This window comes from Anas platyrhynchos, chromosome 11 (genome assembly GCF_047663525.1).
Source record: "Anas platyrhynchos isolate ZD024472 breed Pekin duck chromosome 11, IASCAAS_PekinDuck_T2T, whole genome shotgun sequence".
Classification (NCBI taxonomy): Eukaryota; Metazoa; Chordata; class Aves; order Anseriformes; family Anatidae; genus Anas; species Anas platyrhynchos.
This window is the reverse complement of record NC_092597.1, coordinates 11,625,530-11,644,798: the sequence shown is the minus strand read 5'-3', so window position 1 is coordinate 11,644,798 and position 19,269 is coordinate 11,625,530. Positions and strand designations below refer to the sequence as shown.

The window sequence follows — 19,269 nt, the reverse complement described above, 5'->3', positions numbered from 1 at the left end:
ACTGGGGAAACCTCTGAAATCCTACAGAAAAGGGGGAAATGCATTTCAGGGGGCAGCCTGCTCAACTGCCTGCTTTTAAACACAATTTTGAGTCAGGAATAATTAATAGCTGAATTGTGGTTAGCGCTTGGCTATTATTAAAGAGGAAGAAACAGAAACAACTTCTACGTGCTTTCATTACTATGTAGAAAATGAAAAAAATATAGTTTGAAAAAGTTTGGTGAGCTTTTTCTCTTAAAATTTTGATTAAGATACTTCTGTGCCTTAAATTCTAAGGAGTGTGGCAAAGATACCAGGCAAACCTGTAATTCATATCTATTCACATACTGCTCATCTACCAAAATGACCAAACTAGGACGTCCAGAGAAGACTAACGTATCACCATGGTGAAAAATGTTGTCTTCTCTGGGATATTACGGCAACCATTAGTGAAACCATGACAGATTCTGTCCTCCGTTGTGAGCATTGGGGGATCACGGGACAAAGAGCTGTCCTTTCAAATAAAGCCTTCTGCTCTAGATTTCAGTGACAAAAATAACATGGGGCTAGGTAGATATAAGCAGTAGTGTTCCCCTGAACAACACACCTGGCCCAATGGACAGCTCACAGACCACCCACAGGACTGCTGCTCACCACAGGCACGTGAAACTTTGACAGGTGAGCAGGAGCTGCCTACAGTGTGCAAATGCTCCTTTTCTGGCACCAGAGCTGCCCTGTCCAAGCACAGGTGGGCTGCCCAGCACTGGCAGTTTTAAGGCACCGAGTGAGAGAACAGTCTCTGGGCAAGGCAAGCTTCACAACTGGTGCATGGGCAATTGCCCAACCCTGGTAGGCAAGCTGGGATGTGGGGCAGTGAGCAGGATGGCTGGGACTAGTAGAAGAGAGACAGTCTTGTATTCCTTAATTCACAAAACATAACGTAGCTCACAGAACAAAATGTGACACGCAGGTTTCTATGGATTTACATGGCTGAAATTACATAGCTATGTCTGTATTCCTCTTACACATACATGTACATACATGCTCCTGAGTACCTCCCAACAGACACGAGACTCTTTGCCTGGATGAAGATGGACTCAAAAAATGGCCAAAAACAAAGGGTAAAAAACTGGCCAAACTAACTCCCAAGATCTGTAAATATTGTGACAAGATAGGTTACATGTGAGGCTAATCTGGCCTAATAAATTTAACCTGATACTTTTATGAAAAAATACAATACTATGAATACTTACAAACCAGGTTTTTGTGCAGACAGACAAAGCAGAAGCTGTGAGACATGACATCAATTCAGAACTGCCTCAGGTCCTCTCTAAACCGCAGAAATGCAAGCAGCCAAACTCAGAAACTGTTTTTCAATGTTCTTCTCGATTGCCCTGCTTTTACCTCTGAGTGATTATTGTTTTGCCAATTCCAATTTGGCTGCGGCTGCTTTAGTGTTTGAGGGATATAAACATGAGGACACTGGGAAGGTACATCATAGTCATTTTCATCCCGAGTCATTTTATTGGCTCTGGTCAGAACCTGTTCATAAATATAACAGCTCCTGCCACTTTGGAGCAGACACAGCTTCTTTGCAAAAATGGGAAAATGCAGTCTCCAGGGAAAGCAATCAAGTCACTAGCAGAGTGAAAGTATTTTGTGGGTTCAGTCACTCCATGCAAGGGAACAGCTGTGCTAGCAGGTAGCAGCACACAGACAGCACTCACCTCGTGGAGTCTGCAACTCAGTGATGTTCTCAGTGCCTTCATCGTCTGAATCTTCAGTTGCCACCACCTTGTATCTGTTGCTGCTCTGTTTGTTCAGTACGTGGGGGACCTGCAGCGCAGCCTCTCTCTCTGCAGCCAGGTCCAAATCTTGCTGAGCAAGGTGGGCCCTCAGCTGTCTGATCTCAAACTGGAAGAATAAAACAACAACACGTACTCATGTCAGGTGAACATGGTCAGAAATCCACGTTCTACAGCTTGGTACCTATTTTTTGGTTTATCACTAAACCACTACAGTCTGGGGAAAGCAAACACAATGTGGTTAGGCTGGGATTTGAGTCCAAGGTGCTGATACTATCCCGCAGCTCATGTGAACTAGACCATTGTTCATATCATCTAAAAATAATGACCGTCTCCTGCTGGTCTTCTGTCTTGCATATCTCTGCCTCCTGAAGACACGCCTTTGGACAATTTCTTACAGATGAAACTGCTAAATGAAAGAAAACCTTTACAGAAGACCACCCTTGATAAGCATTTAGGTATTTAGATTCTTGATAAACATCCCTAATCTGCCAGACTTCATAACGGGGATTTCTGTGGAGGAAGGTTCTATCAGCAGCACTGAGGTACTCTTCCAGCCCCATGTCGTCTGTACTCCCCAGTGTGCAGAAACTCCTGGGGGCAGTCTGCCACTTTCCTGTCCACTCTCCTGAAATATATGAGCTACAGCAGTTAATGGCATTCTGCAGTCAGAATAGGATTTGTCTCAGGACTGATGCTATAAAACAGACACAGACAAGAAGACAGAAGTTACCAGGTACAATTTGATTGATGGACACAGCATATTCTTCCTGTGTCTGACAGCCACATGTCTTCCGTAATGCAAGAAGGAAAATCATTTTTCCAGAGAGGCTGCAGAGACCATTTAAAACCTTATATAAGTTCTATGAAATCCCACTGTCCTTCCCCTCTTCAGACTCTTTTTTAAGATCAGTAGTACAGCACTGACCAAGTCATATCTAATTATAAAGAATCTGAGAGGGGAAAGCAAATGAGGCAAGTAACAGGCTAAGGCATTTAAAATGCAGTGCTGCTGGGCTTCCCATAGTTCAAAGCCAGAAAAGCCATCAGAGAGCATGAAGCTGCAGCAGCCACACTGCACCTGTTACTCTGTGTTTCAGCAGAGATGGAATTAGCACCCCGATGCTTGAAAACCAGTGTGTAACAGCATGTCGGCTAAATGAAGCTGGCTCTGGCTCTTGGCTCTCAGATGCTGACTCCAATCTACCTTGCCGTCAGATTTTGGAATCCTTCAGCTGACCTAGTTTGCTTCCCTGCGGTCCACAGGAGATACAGCACCAACACCAGGTGCAGAGAACCAGCAGTTCCTCCAAGCTTTATAAGTGACTGGAGGGGAAATGAGACAGAGTTTCCACAGATTTTGGACTGGTAAAAATGAGAGAGAAAAGAAAAAGGGATTCCAACTTGCCATATCTGGAGACTATCTGCTTTCCAAGCATAAGCAAAGGAGCTTACAGTGATCAGAAGGCCTGCTGAGAGAACTCAAATCTAGAGAGCAAAAGAGCAGTTTTACCTCTCTGGTCACATTCAAACCACCTGCTACAGGGATTTAACAAAGCTTGCAGCTTTTTCTCTCTTTAAATCAGTGGACAGCGGTCTGGCAGATGCAGGCCAGATGAAATGCTGTGTGAAATGCTGCATGAAATGCCTATTGCTCTTATCAAAGGGCCTCTGGCTGTGGCAGTCAGAAGAGTCAGGTCGTGTCAACAAACATCAAAACACAGCCCTGCTCCTTGATCCGTCAATGAAATCTCCATGGCAGGTCCCTGCTGGTGTTTTGTGTGGTTACCTACCAGCTAGGAGGTAGCAAAATGGGACAACTAACTCTTTCCCCAGGCTTCAGACACCCATTTCAGAGGTGGCAGTACCAATGTGCCATTCAGCGCTGAAAGAGCTGTCGAGAGCTTGATTTTACAACAAAGAGAATTTCAGGTTTTATTCTTGAATCTTAGAAGGAAAGAAAAACTGCCAAATAGCTCATATTTCTCCTTTAAGGGGAAAAAAACACCCTTTCAAATGCTCCCTTGGTATAAAAGGAGAAGCACCTATCAAAGTGAAGGGTAAAAAATACATTTGGAGATTATTTTTTTTTTTAACTATTGCTTAATCCTAGCTCAAACGAAAAGGCAGTAAGAATTAGGCATCATTACCGTCTTTCTACATTTCACATTTCATCCTTCAGTGATATTCCTGTGTCTCCAAAAAACAAATGGTGCTCCTAAAATGCTTACCTCTGGCCTAGAAACAAGATATAATTTTTTTCATGGAAGAGAAAAAAATGGCAGGCATTTTATAACACAAATAGATAAATACTTAAAAGTGAGCTCAAAAACTCTATTTCTGCATCACGCCCCATTTAGCTACCTTAAGCATTTATGAAGATTGACTAAACCTTGTAACTAAATCTTCAAGCTTCAAAAGCTTGAAGAGAATCCCTGCATTTTACAGCTGTGCTAAGGGATGCAAACCAAGTGATCCTTCCTGCTGTGGTGAACCTATAACAAAAATGGGGGAAGAGACCAACTTTCTGACTCCTCCTTCCATTGCCTAATTAATAAAGCAACAGTTTCCAAATATTTTAAATCCATAGATGACTGTTAACCCTTAAAATTTCCACGCATGAGCACCGTCCAGCTTTTAACAGATGAGTTCATGAATTTTATTGTTTAAAATGGCTCTGCCAACAAGCTATAAAGCACTCAGCCTGACATGCCAGACCAAGTAGCAGTCTGCAACCATTGCCTGGGATCTCTGCACTGGATAACTCCACTTTTTACAAAGAATTCTTCATTTCCTATTTGGATAGCAAAACTGACTGCCTTAGTCGAGTCCCAACCACACAGACCACATGCAAAACTGGAATCCACAGAAAAAGCAACCACCAGTTACCCAGGTGAACAGCTACTCACCCTGGTACCACAGAAACAGAAGAAGCTTTGCTGCCATCTTATGCTTAAAGGGCAGAAGTGCATGCCTTTGTCTGCAGCAGTAGAGGAAGCAGCTGCTTATGAAGGTGGCACAACTGTCATGTGGCAGAAGAAACTGGAAGCCAGGTCTGGTACCTTGGCTCATGCACTGCTTCCCTCATCCACTGCCCGTGGAGTGCACTCATCCACTGCTTCTGAAGTGCTACGTGAACCCTCTCGTGTTGTTTGCTGCAAATACCATCTACGTGTTTGTCTACCGCTGGGTTAGACTGGTAAAGTCCAGAACTGAACACACCACTGGCAAGAGCAGATACAAGGATTACATCCATAGGAAAGCAGCACACTGCTCGGGACTTCAACATCACGTGAAAGGTAAATACCAGCACACAGAGATGTTCAGAAAGATAACAGCAAGAACCAACATTGCCTACAAGACCACACAGCTGCAGCTGGGTAACACAGGCTCTCCCTTCCACTGTCTCAGATGGTCAGCGTCCGGGTCTCTGAAGTCTGCCCTGAAGCCTGTGTAGTCATTAAAAGAGTGGCAAGTCAGAATTAGATACTATTGTGTATGCAACTGTCATTTTCTTATTGTCAGAGGAGGGTATTGCCCTGTAATGACAGTGTTTGTTACACTCCCACACTCACTGTCAGTGATGCAAAGTGGTTCATACAACACAGACACAAACCACAGCTCCGTCACAGATGGCAGAGCACAAGACAGGGTCAAAACCCAGCTCAATATTACTGCTTACAAACGCAAAACAAAACTCTCTTATGCTACGGTGCCATGTTCAAAAAAGGAACTGGGGGATGGCAAATCACCATTTATCATAAGGATTGATTTAAGAAAGTATGACAGTCATTAAGATATCTAAGAAAAGTCTATCAGGAAACACAGATTTTCCTAGGGGTTCGGCTAATGTAAGGCATGCAGATGCTCAGGAGACCAGTGCAGAATTAATTGCTCACAAGTATTAAAAAATATCCCAAGTTATAGAGAAGCTGGCAGGTTTGACCACTAAAAGCAACCCGCTAAAAACAAAGGTTAAGCCTAAGAGAAGTGTGTGTTCCTTACAGGCATAATTCAATGAGAGACTGAGAGAACAAATCACTCTGCAGGTGCTTACATCTATTGGACATTACATTGAGTGCTGACCTCGGGCAGTTCTAACATGTAAAAGAACTAATGAGATTGCTCGGACTGCATGTCACACAGATCAGGGCAGGCCAGATAAATCCACAGAGGGTGTAAAATATAATGTTCCTTTTCAGTAAAAATTCTGGGCCAAAGCTTAACATGTGAAATTTGCATTTGCAGTAGGAGCTGATGCAGCTATCCGAATGGATCTGGGCGTCTCGAATACAGGTAACTACAAGAGAGCTATACTGAGAAAGTTATGGTTCGTATTTTGAAGTAGACGACCTTTACTTCAGCCTACAAGAACTTATCTGTTTTAAAAAAAAAAAAAAAAGCTTATCGTAAGGGAAAAGCAAAAAAAGGCATGCGAGCTTATATACTCGCTTTGATTTGTTTTAATTAAGACTTACTTACTCATAGGTATCACCTCTGTGTTAGGAACCGTGGAAATCTCACAGAGCGCCAGCGGGCAAATAACTTTGTTGTGTGGAGGATAACTTGTTGAGAGACTAAGGTAAACTACCTCCTGACTTCAGATAATTACAAACTGAATCATGCTACTTACCAGCACACCTATGTTACTCATTGTCTTTAATTACAGCTCCTTTGGTAGCTTCTGGTGGGTTCCTTTATCAATAAGCTCCTAATATACCTCGCAATGGAAAAATGTATTTGAAAACTTTGTACAATCACAGCATAATTTAGGCTGAAACAGACTCTGAGGGTCACCTAGTCCAACACTTTGAGGGAGCTGAAGACAGCAGTAAGATCCCTCTTCATCTCTTTTTACAGCTGAACAAGCCCAGCTTCCTCAGCTTCTCCTCCTGCACCATGTTCCGCAGCCCTACCCATCACTGTTGTGTGTCCAAGTCCTTCTTATACTGGGGCGCCCCCACTGCCGCAGCACTCCAGGTGTGATCTCCCAAGCACTGGGCTACACTTCTTAAATCCTAACTTTGCAGGGTACAAAGGATTAAATCACACGTGTTTTTTTCACATCAGGCAAAAGAAAGCCATACTAAAATTTAAGATGTCTTTGTATTTTATACATGTACCGCTGCTGGAGCAACTTTTGTATTTACATGGGATGAGATGTGCAAAATAAAGGTGTGATGCATGTGGCTCATGTGAAAAAACACTTATTACCAAGAAAAAGGGAGACAAAGATCATCTCACAAAAGAACAAGTAGCTACATTGTCAGGCTGGAAGAGAAAGCTAATTGTCTGGAAATTTAAACTGACTTACTGTTCTCAACATTAGTGCTATTTTGGCAGGAAACAAACCAGAAAGAACTCAGGGCATGCTTGTGCACCTCCTCCCTTCACAAATGCATTAGCTAATTATTTATAAGTAGGTAAAATGACCCAGAGCTCTACATAACATCTCAGTTTATATGCCTGGTTGTATAAAAAGTGCCACCCATCCTATCTGATGTTTTACAACATGCCTGTAAGACTCAAAAAGGGACAGACGTAACAGTGAATCTTATAGTACTTTCCTTTAATGGTCTTGCAAGGCAGTATGATTGACATAGTTTCAGAGAGATCAATGAACATTTTAGCCAGAAGCTTACTTGTGTCTAATGCAGGAGTAATAACTTTGCTCCACTCTATTAGTGCTGTCTGTACAGAACGCCCTGCCCTAAAACTCATCTGCCACTGGGATACAATCCAATGTTTATTTCCATTAGTTTAGTCATTGTTGGTAACAATAAAAATCAGGAGACAGTTGCAAACTAATGATTTATGGGCAGAACGAAACATGGGATGACCTTGGCTGCCTTCCATTCACCAAGAAAATGACTGTTAGTTAGAAATGAATTAAAATTATTGCAAAAGGATAACATAAGTTATTTCTCCGATAGGTAATTTTACCAGCTAAATAGCCCTGTCATTAAGCTAGCAGCTGTTGTACAAATTATATTCCAAGATAAAAAAGAAATTATAGCTTCCATACTTGTTACAGTTTTGAGAATGATGAAAAACCCTATTCTATAGGAGCTGACAGAAAAGGAGCTGTTGTGATAAGGCTGAATACATAGACTGGGCTGCACAGTACTTAGCCAAATGACTCTTTTGAATGTTAAATAGAAAAGATCATATAACTAGATGTATTATCAGAAATGGAAATTCCTTTACAGGTGATTCCAGAGGGGAAAAAAACCAAGACAATCTTCCTTCAATGGAATTTTCATTTCTAGTGAAACTTCAGGATTTTCTTTGTGTTAGGATTTAATTAAGTTATTAAACTGATAGAGCAATACCATCAGCAATATACTCTTTCTATAATTTTATAGTAATTACAGTGAGACTTCTTTAGCTTTTACTGTTACACATTTTTAGAAATCCCCATTACTGTGATTCCTAATGTTTCTGAGGTTTTGTGAAGTTCTGTTTAACCATCTCAGTCCTTCGGCATTTTCTGCCTTGACCACCCTCCTGCTCCACTCCCTTTTAATGACATCTTTCTTGTCCAACAGAGAATAAATAAAACAGCAAACTATTCAAACAGTTTCAGCAGGGTACTACAGAGACCAAAGTGGTAGTCCAGGCACCCATAATTTATAAAATATATCCTGGCTTTCGGATGTATAGCTGGCCAAAAAAACAACATCTGGAAAGAGTTTTCATGTTTGTACAAGTATATCCTCAGGAACATCCAATGTTGCTCAGGAATGGAAACATAGCTTTATAGCTGTGATATCCTATCACTGGCAAAAGCATATACAACTGACAAATGAAGCATAATTCAAAAAGCAAGACAATGGGGTTGCATCTTTCTTGCCTTTTTTTTTTTTTTTTTTTTAAATGTGAACTCCATTTTTCACACTCTATATGCAGCACCATTTGCTGAATTACAGGCAAAGACCCCCATGCAGACTGCTGCTTGGTCTGATCTGACCTGTCCATCTTCTTCTCATTAGAACAGGCTATGCCATAGATGTTTGGTCACCAAAGAGTAAAATAGAGGTGAGGGGAGAAGTTGAAAAGATGGAGCAATGAGAGCAACAAGAATTTCTGTCAAGGTAGGGTAACTCATACAAGGAGCACAGCTTGAGGGGGACACACAGACACTGGCCAGGCTCAAAAGCACCTGCATGTGGAGGACGCGTGATCACGGCCACAGCCAACCCCAACCTTCTCCTAGGCTGTCCTCGCAGGGAAAATGGGCAGGGGCATTGGAAGCCAGGTCAAGCTGGGGACACTGGGAAGAGCACAGGAAGATTTGAAGGATTTGCAAGACTTGTGCACGTTTTACTTAGCGATGCTTAGGGAACCTTAGTGCTGACAAATTTGGCTCTCCAGGAAGCTACACTTTAAGCAAAAGGAAAAGATAAATTATTCACATGCATAACCAAACAGATTAAAAAAATAAGCAAACAAAAAACAACGCAGCCACACACACAAAAAAAAACCAACACCCTTACACTGGTACAAGTTGGCAAACAGGTGATATTGCTTTCCTTGTACGCCTGTGCACTCATCTTTCATTCCTGCTACCTCATTTCCTGCCTCGGGCCAAAAGAAGCAATTCTGCAACTGTGCAGTGAGCCAGGCTCTAGAAATTATTCCCATAAAAACTGATACTTTGTTTGGTTACACTAAGCTTAATTTGATTACTTTCCAGATCTGTTTCATTAAAAGCATTTGTGCAAATAAACAGCAGAAGGCAGTTGGGCAGAAGGGGAAGGAGGATAATGCGCCTAGCACAGTTAGCAGTACTAACATAGGCCAACTTAAATTGAGCATGCAGTCATGACATGCATTTGGCTATGTTTACATTAATTACAAACAAGGCAACTCCACTCAACAAACCTACATGGAAAGAAATGCCAGACAAATGCTGTTGTTGTGACTTTGATTCCTCCCCTTTGTGTAGATGCACAACAAGGACTCAAATCACACGGTTTAGCATGGAGGAAATAACTGCTCACAAATACAGGTTAAAATTCATCTATGACAAGAAGGCTATTAGCCTGCCAAGTCTTAAGTATCAGCTTCAAAACAGGAGGGCATGGGACTTCTCAGAGAACTGGCCACCATTTATTTTTTTTAATCCTGAACAAACCAGAAATACTGCATATTTATCTAAAGCACTCAAAATAATTTCATTTGCAGAAGATGTTACACCTTCAGAATTTCAATCCCTATTCCCTGACAGAGCAAACAAGATCTCAGAAAAGAAAGTGCTGAGAAACCTTTCTAACGGGAACGTTTTCAGCCCTGTCTATAATTACTAAACAAACGTAGTTCATTGGTGTGGTCACGACGACACAGCCTTGGGATGAAGCAGTATCTACATCCACTGCTGGGATGCAGACAACCACAGTGGCTTGCCTCTTCTTCCTATTTAGGTAGGTAGCCTGGGGCTGGCATTGGTGTGTCCAGCTGTGTACCCAGAGGGGAAATACTTTGCATGCAGTGGAGGCAACAGGTCAGCCCGTGTGCAGAGGTGGCCCTGGGCAGCTAGCTCCCTGCTACCTCGGCTGCCTGTGCCAGATGTGGCCCTACACAGGCAAGGCACTCTGGGATCCTCCCTGCCAGGGCTCCAGACTCAAGAACAGCCGAACTGCTGTAGGGAACCCCGCCTGAAAACACACAGACATGCACACTCAAACTCCAAGAATGAGCAATCCTTTAAAAGGTCAGGAAAGCTGATGAAATGAAAAAGCAAAAACCTGGCAGAATTTTAGACATTAAATACCATTAGGAGATATCTTTCCCACCAGATACTGTACACAATGTTAATGTGAATATTATAATGCTGACAACTTGTTCTTGACTGAATTATGAATCTATTAATTTACGAAGAAAGGATGCAGGACTTGTGTCAATGTCTTCTGTTGCTAACGGCAGCAAATTAGTACATTTACCTCATATTAAACAGCTCAGACATTTGTTTGGCAGGAACTCAGGACAGTAAAACATGAGATATTAGTATGCTGTCACTTTTCTATAGTCCATATTTTTCTATAGCTGATGACACTTGAAAGCTAGGAGAGAACCTGCTCTGTTTTCACAGATTTACTCATCTAGCAAAGCAGTATTTCTTTGTGCTTGATGTACAGCTATGCTGTAACCATCAGAGCTCAGATGAGGGCTACCATGGTTAGATATTTGGCAAGCTAGGCATGCAGATAAAGAGAACGGGGATCAGAATGCAAGGTGGCAAAAGCTACTCCTGAACCCCACTTGGGATAATGAGCCCATTTCACTCAGACTACAGACATTGTTTAACTATTGAGAATATTATCTAGCTGCATAATACATCTCCTAAAAATGAATGCTTTCATATTTATGTCTGTCAAGAACTTTAACCTAATAGCATGGTCTGACAGACAAAATACTGTAGGGGGACTCAGGAAATCGTTGATTTGTCTAGCACGTTTGGTCAAAGGATAAGCTCTTCTCTGTAAAACTGGGTATGTACCGTTTCCTGTTCATTTCATGACCAGTGCAGAAGCAGGGATATATTAATATCATTGCACAAAGTTGTCACGAAGAGGACTGCTGTCAGGTTTTAGGTTCCTAGGTAAGAGATGGGCACCTAAATCCCTACTCAGATTACACTCCCGTTGGACAGCTGGCCTGTTCTGGGATGAGTTGCCTCCCTTCCAGTCTACTCAGGCCCTTCAGCTTTTTGACTGATTGATCCACTCAGACTTAACCCTCATTTTGTATGTGAAAAGCACCTGTCACAGGTGGGGAGTGGGAGCTGATGCTAGAAAACTCCAGCCCTTACTTGGACACCTCACAGTTAACTCTGCAATTGAAATAAGTTACTTGGGGGATCAGTCCTTTGTGGGTTGGTGGTGACCTGAATGCCCCGCTTAGCCTGAGTCTTAACTTATATGGCTGGTTTCTACTTTAAAGCAGCTTACTCAGGGACTCATTTACATGAGATTAAGTGTAATTCAGAACTCCTGGCTTCTTCCCCAAGTGATGGTTTTACACTTTTCTCAAACATATTTGTCTGAGATATTTTTATTTTCACCTCCCTTATCTCAAAGACCGAATCACTAAACATTTGGGGTGGGCTGGGAAGAATCTAAAATCTTGACTTTCTTCCAGAAACTAGAAGCTTCTGATGCAACAGAAGTCTGCCAAGTGAGCCTCCGACTGACCTACTGGGAAGCTGCCTCCTGCATTCAAAGCACGGAGATTCACTAGCTTTCCTGCACATGCATACATTTGCCTAGGAATATTGCTTTAATATTGCTGCAATCTTTTTGCATGAATTTTGCATGCTCTGAATATTATGTCTAACTGCACTCTATCAATAAATTAAATTCTGGAAGCATTCCTTTTCTATTCCTCACAACTGTTCTCCTCACCTTAAAAAACACATGCACAGCAGCAGAGGGAGACAACTGCTGTTTGACAAATACCGTGCTGACAATATCCTGGCTGCAGCTAATATTTCTTTAACGACATGAAATCTGTCACCTTGCAACAGAAATCTCAGCAATATTCCTCAAACCTTAGCCTGTGGCAAGGTACATAAACTGTTTGATTTGCCATAACAAGCTCTACGCAAATAAAAACATAACTGAACTTTACCCCTTGTTCTTGGCAGATCTGGGTTAGTCTTTCCAGCTGTTCATCTTGAATAACCTTTGCCTTCTCATATTGCTGAATCATCATCTCCATCTCCACTTTCACTGGAAGGACATAGGCTGGAAAACATAAATAAGTACTTAAAGTTAACCCAGCTGTAATTTATTTATTTATTTATTTATTAAATCAGAGGAAAACCCTTTACAGACTAAAGAATTTCAACCTTTTCAACCACAGTGAGAGAACTCGAGTATTTCTTCTGGGTAAGGATTTCTAACACCTGAAATACAAGTCATAAGCAGGGCCTAGCTCTTGTTTGGTCAGAATTCCAATTGTATGGCTGAGCTGAAATGCATCCTGCTTGCTCTTCCTAGCTTTGGCACTAATGCTGATCTTTCCCAGTGCTTACCACAGTTTTTTTGAATTGCTGGGTAGCAAATTTTTCTGCTTGGAGTTGCTCCCATCCCCTCTAAACCTGAACAGCATCATTCCCTTGGGAGAAGAACAATTCCAGAGCCCTAAGCATTTAATTCCTACCTGGTGGTAGGAAGTAAGTCCCTGATGGAAATAGTAGACTAAGAAGGAGACTTTAAAAAACAAAAAGGAAACAACTTCTATTGTTTTTTAAGTTACAGCCCAGTTTTCAATAGGCCTTCCAAATGTGTTTAGAAATGTTGCTTTTCTCACAATCAAGGCAAACTCAGACTGATGAGCAAAGCTGTTCAACATTTATTGCAATTCTTGATGTTTTATGAAGTTACAAAAGATCCTGAGCTTGCCTTGGACACTTCACTCATGGTGCTATGACCTTTCCTCAACTCTCAATATAGTTCGGGTATCTGAATCAAAAATAACAGCTTGACTGATCTTTCACGCAGGACCAAAGTGATCCTTCATTTATTCCTTTCCCACCTCTTATCACTGTCACCTGAAATGCCTGAAACCACTTCGCATAAAGTAGCCTACACTTAAGTCCTTCCTTCCAGGCACAGCCACTGCTGCTGCTCTGCAATCCTGACTTCCCGAGGACTTCTCTCTCCTGGTGCTTCCCCACAGAGGTCTATGCAAAACACACGACTCATGCTTAGTGACAACTGTGCTGTACACTGGCGCTGCAGAGAGCACCTTCAGCATGGAACCACCATGGTAAGAAAATGCTCCTGACCAGATAGGGGATTTGAAGAGGCCTTACAAAATACAAAACAATCAGTTTTAAAGGCTCAAAGGGAACAGGAAAAAACAACCACAAACTTGAGACTTACTGTCCTCCATGGGAGTCATAACTCTCTCCTCTTCAGTGCTTTTCATAGAATCATAGAATATCCTGAGTTGGAAGGGACCCTTAAGGATCATCAAGTCCAACTCTTGACACCGCACAGGTCTACCCAAAAGTTCAGACCATGTGACTAAGCGCACAGTCCAATCTCTTCTTAAATTCAGACAGGCTTGGTGCAGTGACCACTTCCCTGGGGAGCCTGTTCCAGTGTGCAACCACTCTCTCTGTGAAGAACCCCCTCCTGATGTCAAGCCTAAATTTCCCCTGCCTCAGCTTAACCCCGTTCCCGCGGGTCCTGTCGCTGGTGTTAATGGAGAAAAGGTCTCCTGCCTCTCGACACCCCCTTACGAGGAAGTTGTAGACTGTGATGAGGTCTCCCCTCAGCCTCCTCTTCTCCAGGCTGAACAGGCCCAGTGCCCTCAGCCGTTCCTCGTACGTCTTCCCCTCCAGGCCTTTCACCATCTTCGTAGCCCTCCTCTGGACACTCTCCAACAGTTTCATGTCCTTTTTATACTGTGGTGCCCAGAACTGCACACAGTACTCGAGGTGAGGTCGCACCAGTGCAGAGTAGAGCGGGACAATCACCTCCCTCAACCTACTAGCGATGCCGTGCTTGATGCACCCCAGGACACGGTTGGCCCTCCTGGCTGCCAGGGCACACTGCTGGCTCATATTCAACTTGCTGTCTACCACGACCCCCAGATCCCTCTCTTCTAGGCTGCTCTCCAGCGTCTCATCACCCAGTCTGTACGTGCAGCCAGGGTAAATTGTAAGAGGAAGGAGAAGGCAAGCATTTTAAATTGTAAGAGGAAGGAGAAGGTAAGCATTCTTTCCAAACTTTAAAAACCACTTTTTTCCCAGCCTGTCAGGTAATTCTTGGAGTCACCAATTGAATCACCACTCACCATCAATGATCCTCTTCACTCTCCATATTCGTAATGTGATAATAAGGCTGATAGCATCCCATGGGCTGTTGGGGCCATTAGCCACTGTCGAGGCCACCATTGGTGCCAAGGACAAGATTATGACAGCACCATCAAACACCTAGAGAGAAATGAGTTTTTTCAAACTCTTTCTAAAGATCACAAGCCCTGCCATTTCTGCCTGAGGTCATGAAGGACTCCCACTTCCCCAGAAAGAAATGCAATTATGGTATGTATGTGAAAGGGATACGAGAGGTGGCCAAGTCCCACAAAGGCTGCGTCCTTTTGAGGCAGTGCAATAGAATTCTTCAGTGCTTCACCCACAGTTTATGAGGTGAGGAGAAATAAACTGTGATGGGAGGGCAGGAAGAAAGGTATTTGGACCACCTGGCCAAAATCTCCATGTAGAAGTGATAGACTAAATGATAGTGCTGCTGAAGAGTTTTATTATCACTGGTATTTATTACCCATTACTTGGGATGATGCCATCCCCCAAAAAAGATACATTCCCTGCTTACAGACTTTACTGTCTAAATGAAAAGATCAAGAAGACAAGTAGAAAAAGATGGAGCAAAGTGACTTAATGGCTCATGGCCACATCCTGAATACACAGCATGTGTGGGCTCTATGGCAAGACAGAAAGACTTTGCTCTCACTGCTACTGGGCAGCAAGGGTTTCAAGGCTTTTGGCAACAGGGACTATTCAGAATGATTTGTATGATGTTGGTTGCATTGTGGATTAGATCAGAAAAAGCAACTGTGAGAGTAAACACATCTCACAGCGAACTGGCAATAGAGTTGTGCATGTGCTACACTTGCCTAGCAGGGTAGAACAGAGTACCGTGTCCTCGTTCCTGCTGGGATGCTTCCCAGCTGCCAAAGACCATTGGTTAATGGTTTTCATACGGAGACAGGACATAAATTTTGTAACCACTACAAGTCAGAACTGTGCATTACAATCCAGTGTATTGAAAATAAACACTTCTAACTGCTCCTATTTGATGGACAGTGAACACCAGACAGTATCAAGAAAGAGTTTTTCATTTTCCCACTCCCCAGATTGTTGCTCAGATTGGGATTATGTGTTACTTTTAACATATGCATTTCCTTTTCTGTCTCTGGAACATTATGCACATTCTACCTCATCTTTAATTTGAGGTATAAATGACAGTGTTTATCAAAAGTCAGATTTAACTAAAAAAATCATTTCAAAAATACTTTTTTTTTTTTTTTTTCCAAAATTGTATTGTCTATCAGAAAACTACACACTATTTTTCAATCTGTTCTACTTTCAACTTGATCATGAGAACATGGCTACACAAGTCACATGCCACTTTTTACTCATATTGTTCATTATCTCAGGGTAGCGGTACCAACTGTCAGACAAGCACAGCTCTAACAATAAAAATCATAGACACATGGAGCAAAAAACCTACAGCCCCTTCCTCCCCCTGTAATAAAATATTTCCAAACACAATGCTCTTCTGAGAGTCTTACAGAACAAGGGACTGAATCATACTGCTATGTATCCAAGCATACACCAAGAGGTATGTGCATACTTATCTGATTTAAGAGATATCTGTATTGCACCGGATCTGTAACGAAGACACCCAGAGCAGTTCTTAATATTTTTACTGTGCGTGCCTGGAAAACAGTACAAAGAGTAAGACTACTCACCTCTATTTTGTTTTCAATGTAATCCCATATGCCAAGGACCACAATCCTCAAAATAGTCTAGTAAAATAGATTAGGGGAAAAAATGATGAATGTCATTGCAATTGTAGATAAACACTTAGTCCTTTATCTATTTAGGGGTACATTTTTGTCTTATCTATGCATTATGTATTTCTTCTAAATAATAATGAGGATCCAGAAATAGCTAGGTCTGTATATTATAAAAGGAGGTACTGTTTTCTAACCACATTTTATGATGTTTCACTGAGTCAGTAAGTTCCAAGTTCAAATGTTCATCAGTCCTTCCATCCTCCAAAAATTTCCATTTTAGAGTTTTTTAGTTATGAGATTCAGATTACTACCAAAAAAAAAAAAAAAGAAAGAAAAAAAAAGAAAAGAAAAAGAAAAAAAGAAGCCTTTAAAAGATTCACACTTGGGTCCCCTCTCTGTACTCTTCTGGATGTGAACATTTGAACCTCTCTGTACTATTCGGGAGTTCAGAGCTGTTGCCTTATTATGAAGTTCCAGAAAGTCATAGGATAAGGGAGAAAAATATTTCTATGATACTCCTCTTTAAGCAAAAGAGCTGTAAGATGCATCAGTAACTAGAAAAGAACAATACAGATGGAAAAGAGAATGAACCAATGGTGAATTCCTATTAACAATCCAATGGCATTGTTCCCCTTCTTTTAAAATCCGGCTTTTAGGATACACCATTAAATAAAAAAAAAAAAAACAACAATCTGATGATTGCGATTGAATTCACATAAAAGCAAAACTGGTAGGGATGTTTTCTGCCCACTACAACATCAGCTCAGATTTTGACAGACACAACTGGAGCTCCACAACTCACAGAGAAGACGAAATCCCTTCTGCGTTAAAGCACAGCACAACCGACAGGGAACGCGGCAGGCCGCTGTGTGAGGGGTCACCATGCCAAGAACTGTGCCAAAGAAACTAAGTGCCTATGCGATGAATATCCATAACTCCTCTTCATTAAAAATACAGCCATATTAAATCCCAACCAGCTCGGAATTTGTGCCAAACATAGCAGCACTACCAATCTGCAGAACAGCCCTGGGTTTTTCAGGAGGGTACTGCTCCTGTGCATGCTTCTGTCAAACCCCAGGAGTCCAACTGCCTCATTGGGCCCAGGATGACTGTGCAGAGCTCTGTCTTGGCACTCCAAACCTTAACGTGTTTTGCAGAGGGAGACATTGCTACGGGAGATCTGTTGCCCCCAATCCAGTCTCATATAAACACTCCTAAGTGAGCAGGAAAGTGAACTGGCCAGTGCTCGCTCAGGAATGGTACACGTGAAGCACTGGCCAAGTCCGGCTGAGAAAGGGAGTCACTAGTCAGAAGAGCAAATGCAGTGCTCTCTTCCCTCTACAAAAAATGGTAAGACTTTATGTAGACACCAAGAACTGCTAATGCTGCTGGTCTCTGTTCCTAAAAGAACATTTTACTTCCAAAGCCCTTCACAAACGCAATGCAGGAATAAGGTTACTTGCAGCAATCTCCTCAGGAACTTGTATGCACAGTGGTTTAGATGGCAAAGAAGAGATGCCCAGCAGCAGCAGCCCCTCAAATCTCGTTTTGCTGGCATGATGAGACGTGATGCAAGCACAAGGTGTAAGTGCACACACTGCTGTACGACTGCAGCACTTCTGCAGTCTCAGCTCAGGCCCTTTCAGACAGAAGCACCCCAGCTCCCCTGTAAGCAGCTCCCCCAGTCCCCAGGGAGAAGCTGTACAAAACACTAAGTACAAGGCACCCGTGAGCACACACATCCAGTTGTGTCAGTTAACCTGTGTCCACAGCTGGCAGGCAATGCATGAGGAAAAGCAGTGCCTTCCTTACAGTACGGGGTGCTACCTTTTCAGCAACCCTGTTGACAGCAGGGAAGAATCCAGGTCATTTTCTTCTATGCCTAGGCAGGCTTATGAAGTGCTATATCAGTGAACAACTACAGGATGGCTACACGCTTCACATCTTTACAGTAGCTGATGGTGAAAACCTTCCTCTGGATAGGTGTGCAGCTGTCCAGCGATCTTTTTGTTGCAATGACAGGGCATACCTGCACAAAGAAAACACATATACTGCCTCACACCCCCAAAGATAATTTAACACTGAACTGTTGAGAGAACATTAAAAAAAAGTCACTTCTGCCTTTTTAATTCTCACTGCAGTGTTTAAGTAAGACTGCACTACTGTCAGATTCGTGGGCCTGAGCCATTCCAAGGGCTGGAAGCTAGCACAAACATTTTCATTTTCAGGCTGCTTGTGTGAATCAGCACAAGTCAGCACTGTCGGGAAGTCTTTCTGGCAGACATTTATTGCAGTAATGCTTCTGGGTGCTACCTCTAGGTGACAGGCACCCCCCTCACAAGAAACGCCTTGATGATCACCATCTCTGCTCACACACAGAACAAGCGAGCTGTAGGAGGGGAGAGCACAAAGGCAGGATGAACCCAGCTCCCTCTCAGAAAGCCACTAACCTCAGGGCAAACTCCAGGCACAACTGAGGGCTAAGCTGTATAAGCATTTCTTCTATATGGAAGGCCTTAAAGCCACACGCTGGCATTATCCATCAGCTTGTCGCTCGCTCATAACCAAACACAGCACCTCACAACTGCTGCAAAAAAAAACCACATAAGACAGCTTTGCCTTGGTGCCCTCAGGGAGCTGGAGTCCCAGGAAAATGCCGTGGGCGAGTGCATCTCACACATACAGTGCAGCCTGAGATACAGCCGCGGTATGCTCATGGGCCCCTTGCCAGTCCTTACTACTGGCACTTACTGGCACCACCAAAGCAGGCTTAGCTTGCTCTGCCCTCCCTGTGTGGGCACAAAGTATGGGATCACACCCACCTCAGCTGTCATTGCTCTTACCCAGCAGAGTCTGAACCAAACACATTTGGGCTTCTCAAGGCAAATCTCCCTGAGTGTTCAAAACAATAAATACTTCGACTGAAATGAGAGCA

The 19,269-nt window shown here is 42.7% G+C and overlaps 1 protein-coding gene across 5 annotated transcripts in view; it reads right to left on the bottom strand.

Moving 5' to 3' along the window:
- The window catches only part of TMEM266 (transmembrane protein 266), a 78,378-nt gene that overhangs the window by 9,274 nt on the left and 49,835 nt on the right, over positions 1-19,269 (bottom strand). For 4 of the 5 annotated variants that reach the window (XM_072043468.1, XM_072043469.1, XM_072043470.1 and 1 more), the window contains 4 exons: positions 16,175-16,253; positions 14,592-14,732; positions 12,414-12,529; positions 1,707-1,893 (listed from right to left, as the gene is read on the bottom strand). In XM_072043468.1, the coding sequence (XP_071899569.1) occupies positions 1,707-1,893; positions 12,414-12,529; positions 14,592-14,732; positions 16,175-16,253 (523 nt within the window). Of the gene's footprint in view, positions 1-1,706; positions 1,894-12,413; positions 12,530-14,591; positions 14,733-16,174; positions 16,254-16,286; positions 16,344-19,269 lie in introns of all 5 variants that reach the window. The other variant, XM_038185055.2, reaches the window with a different exon arrangement.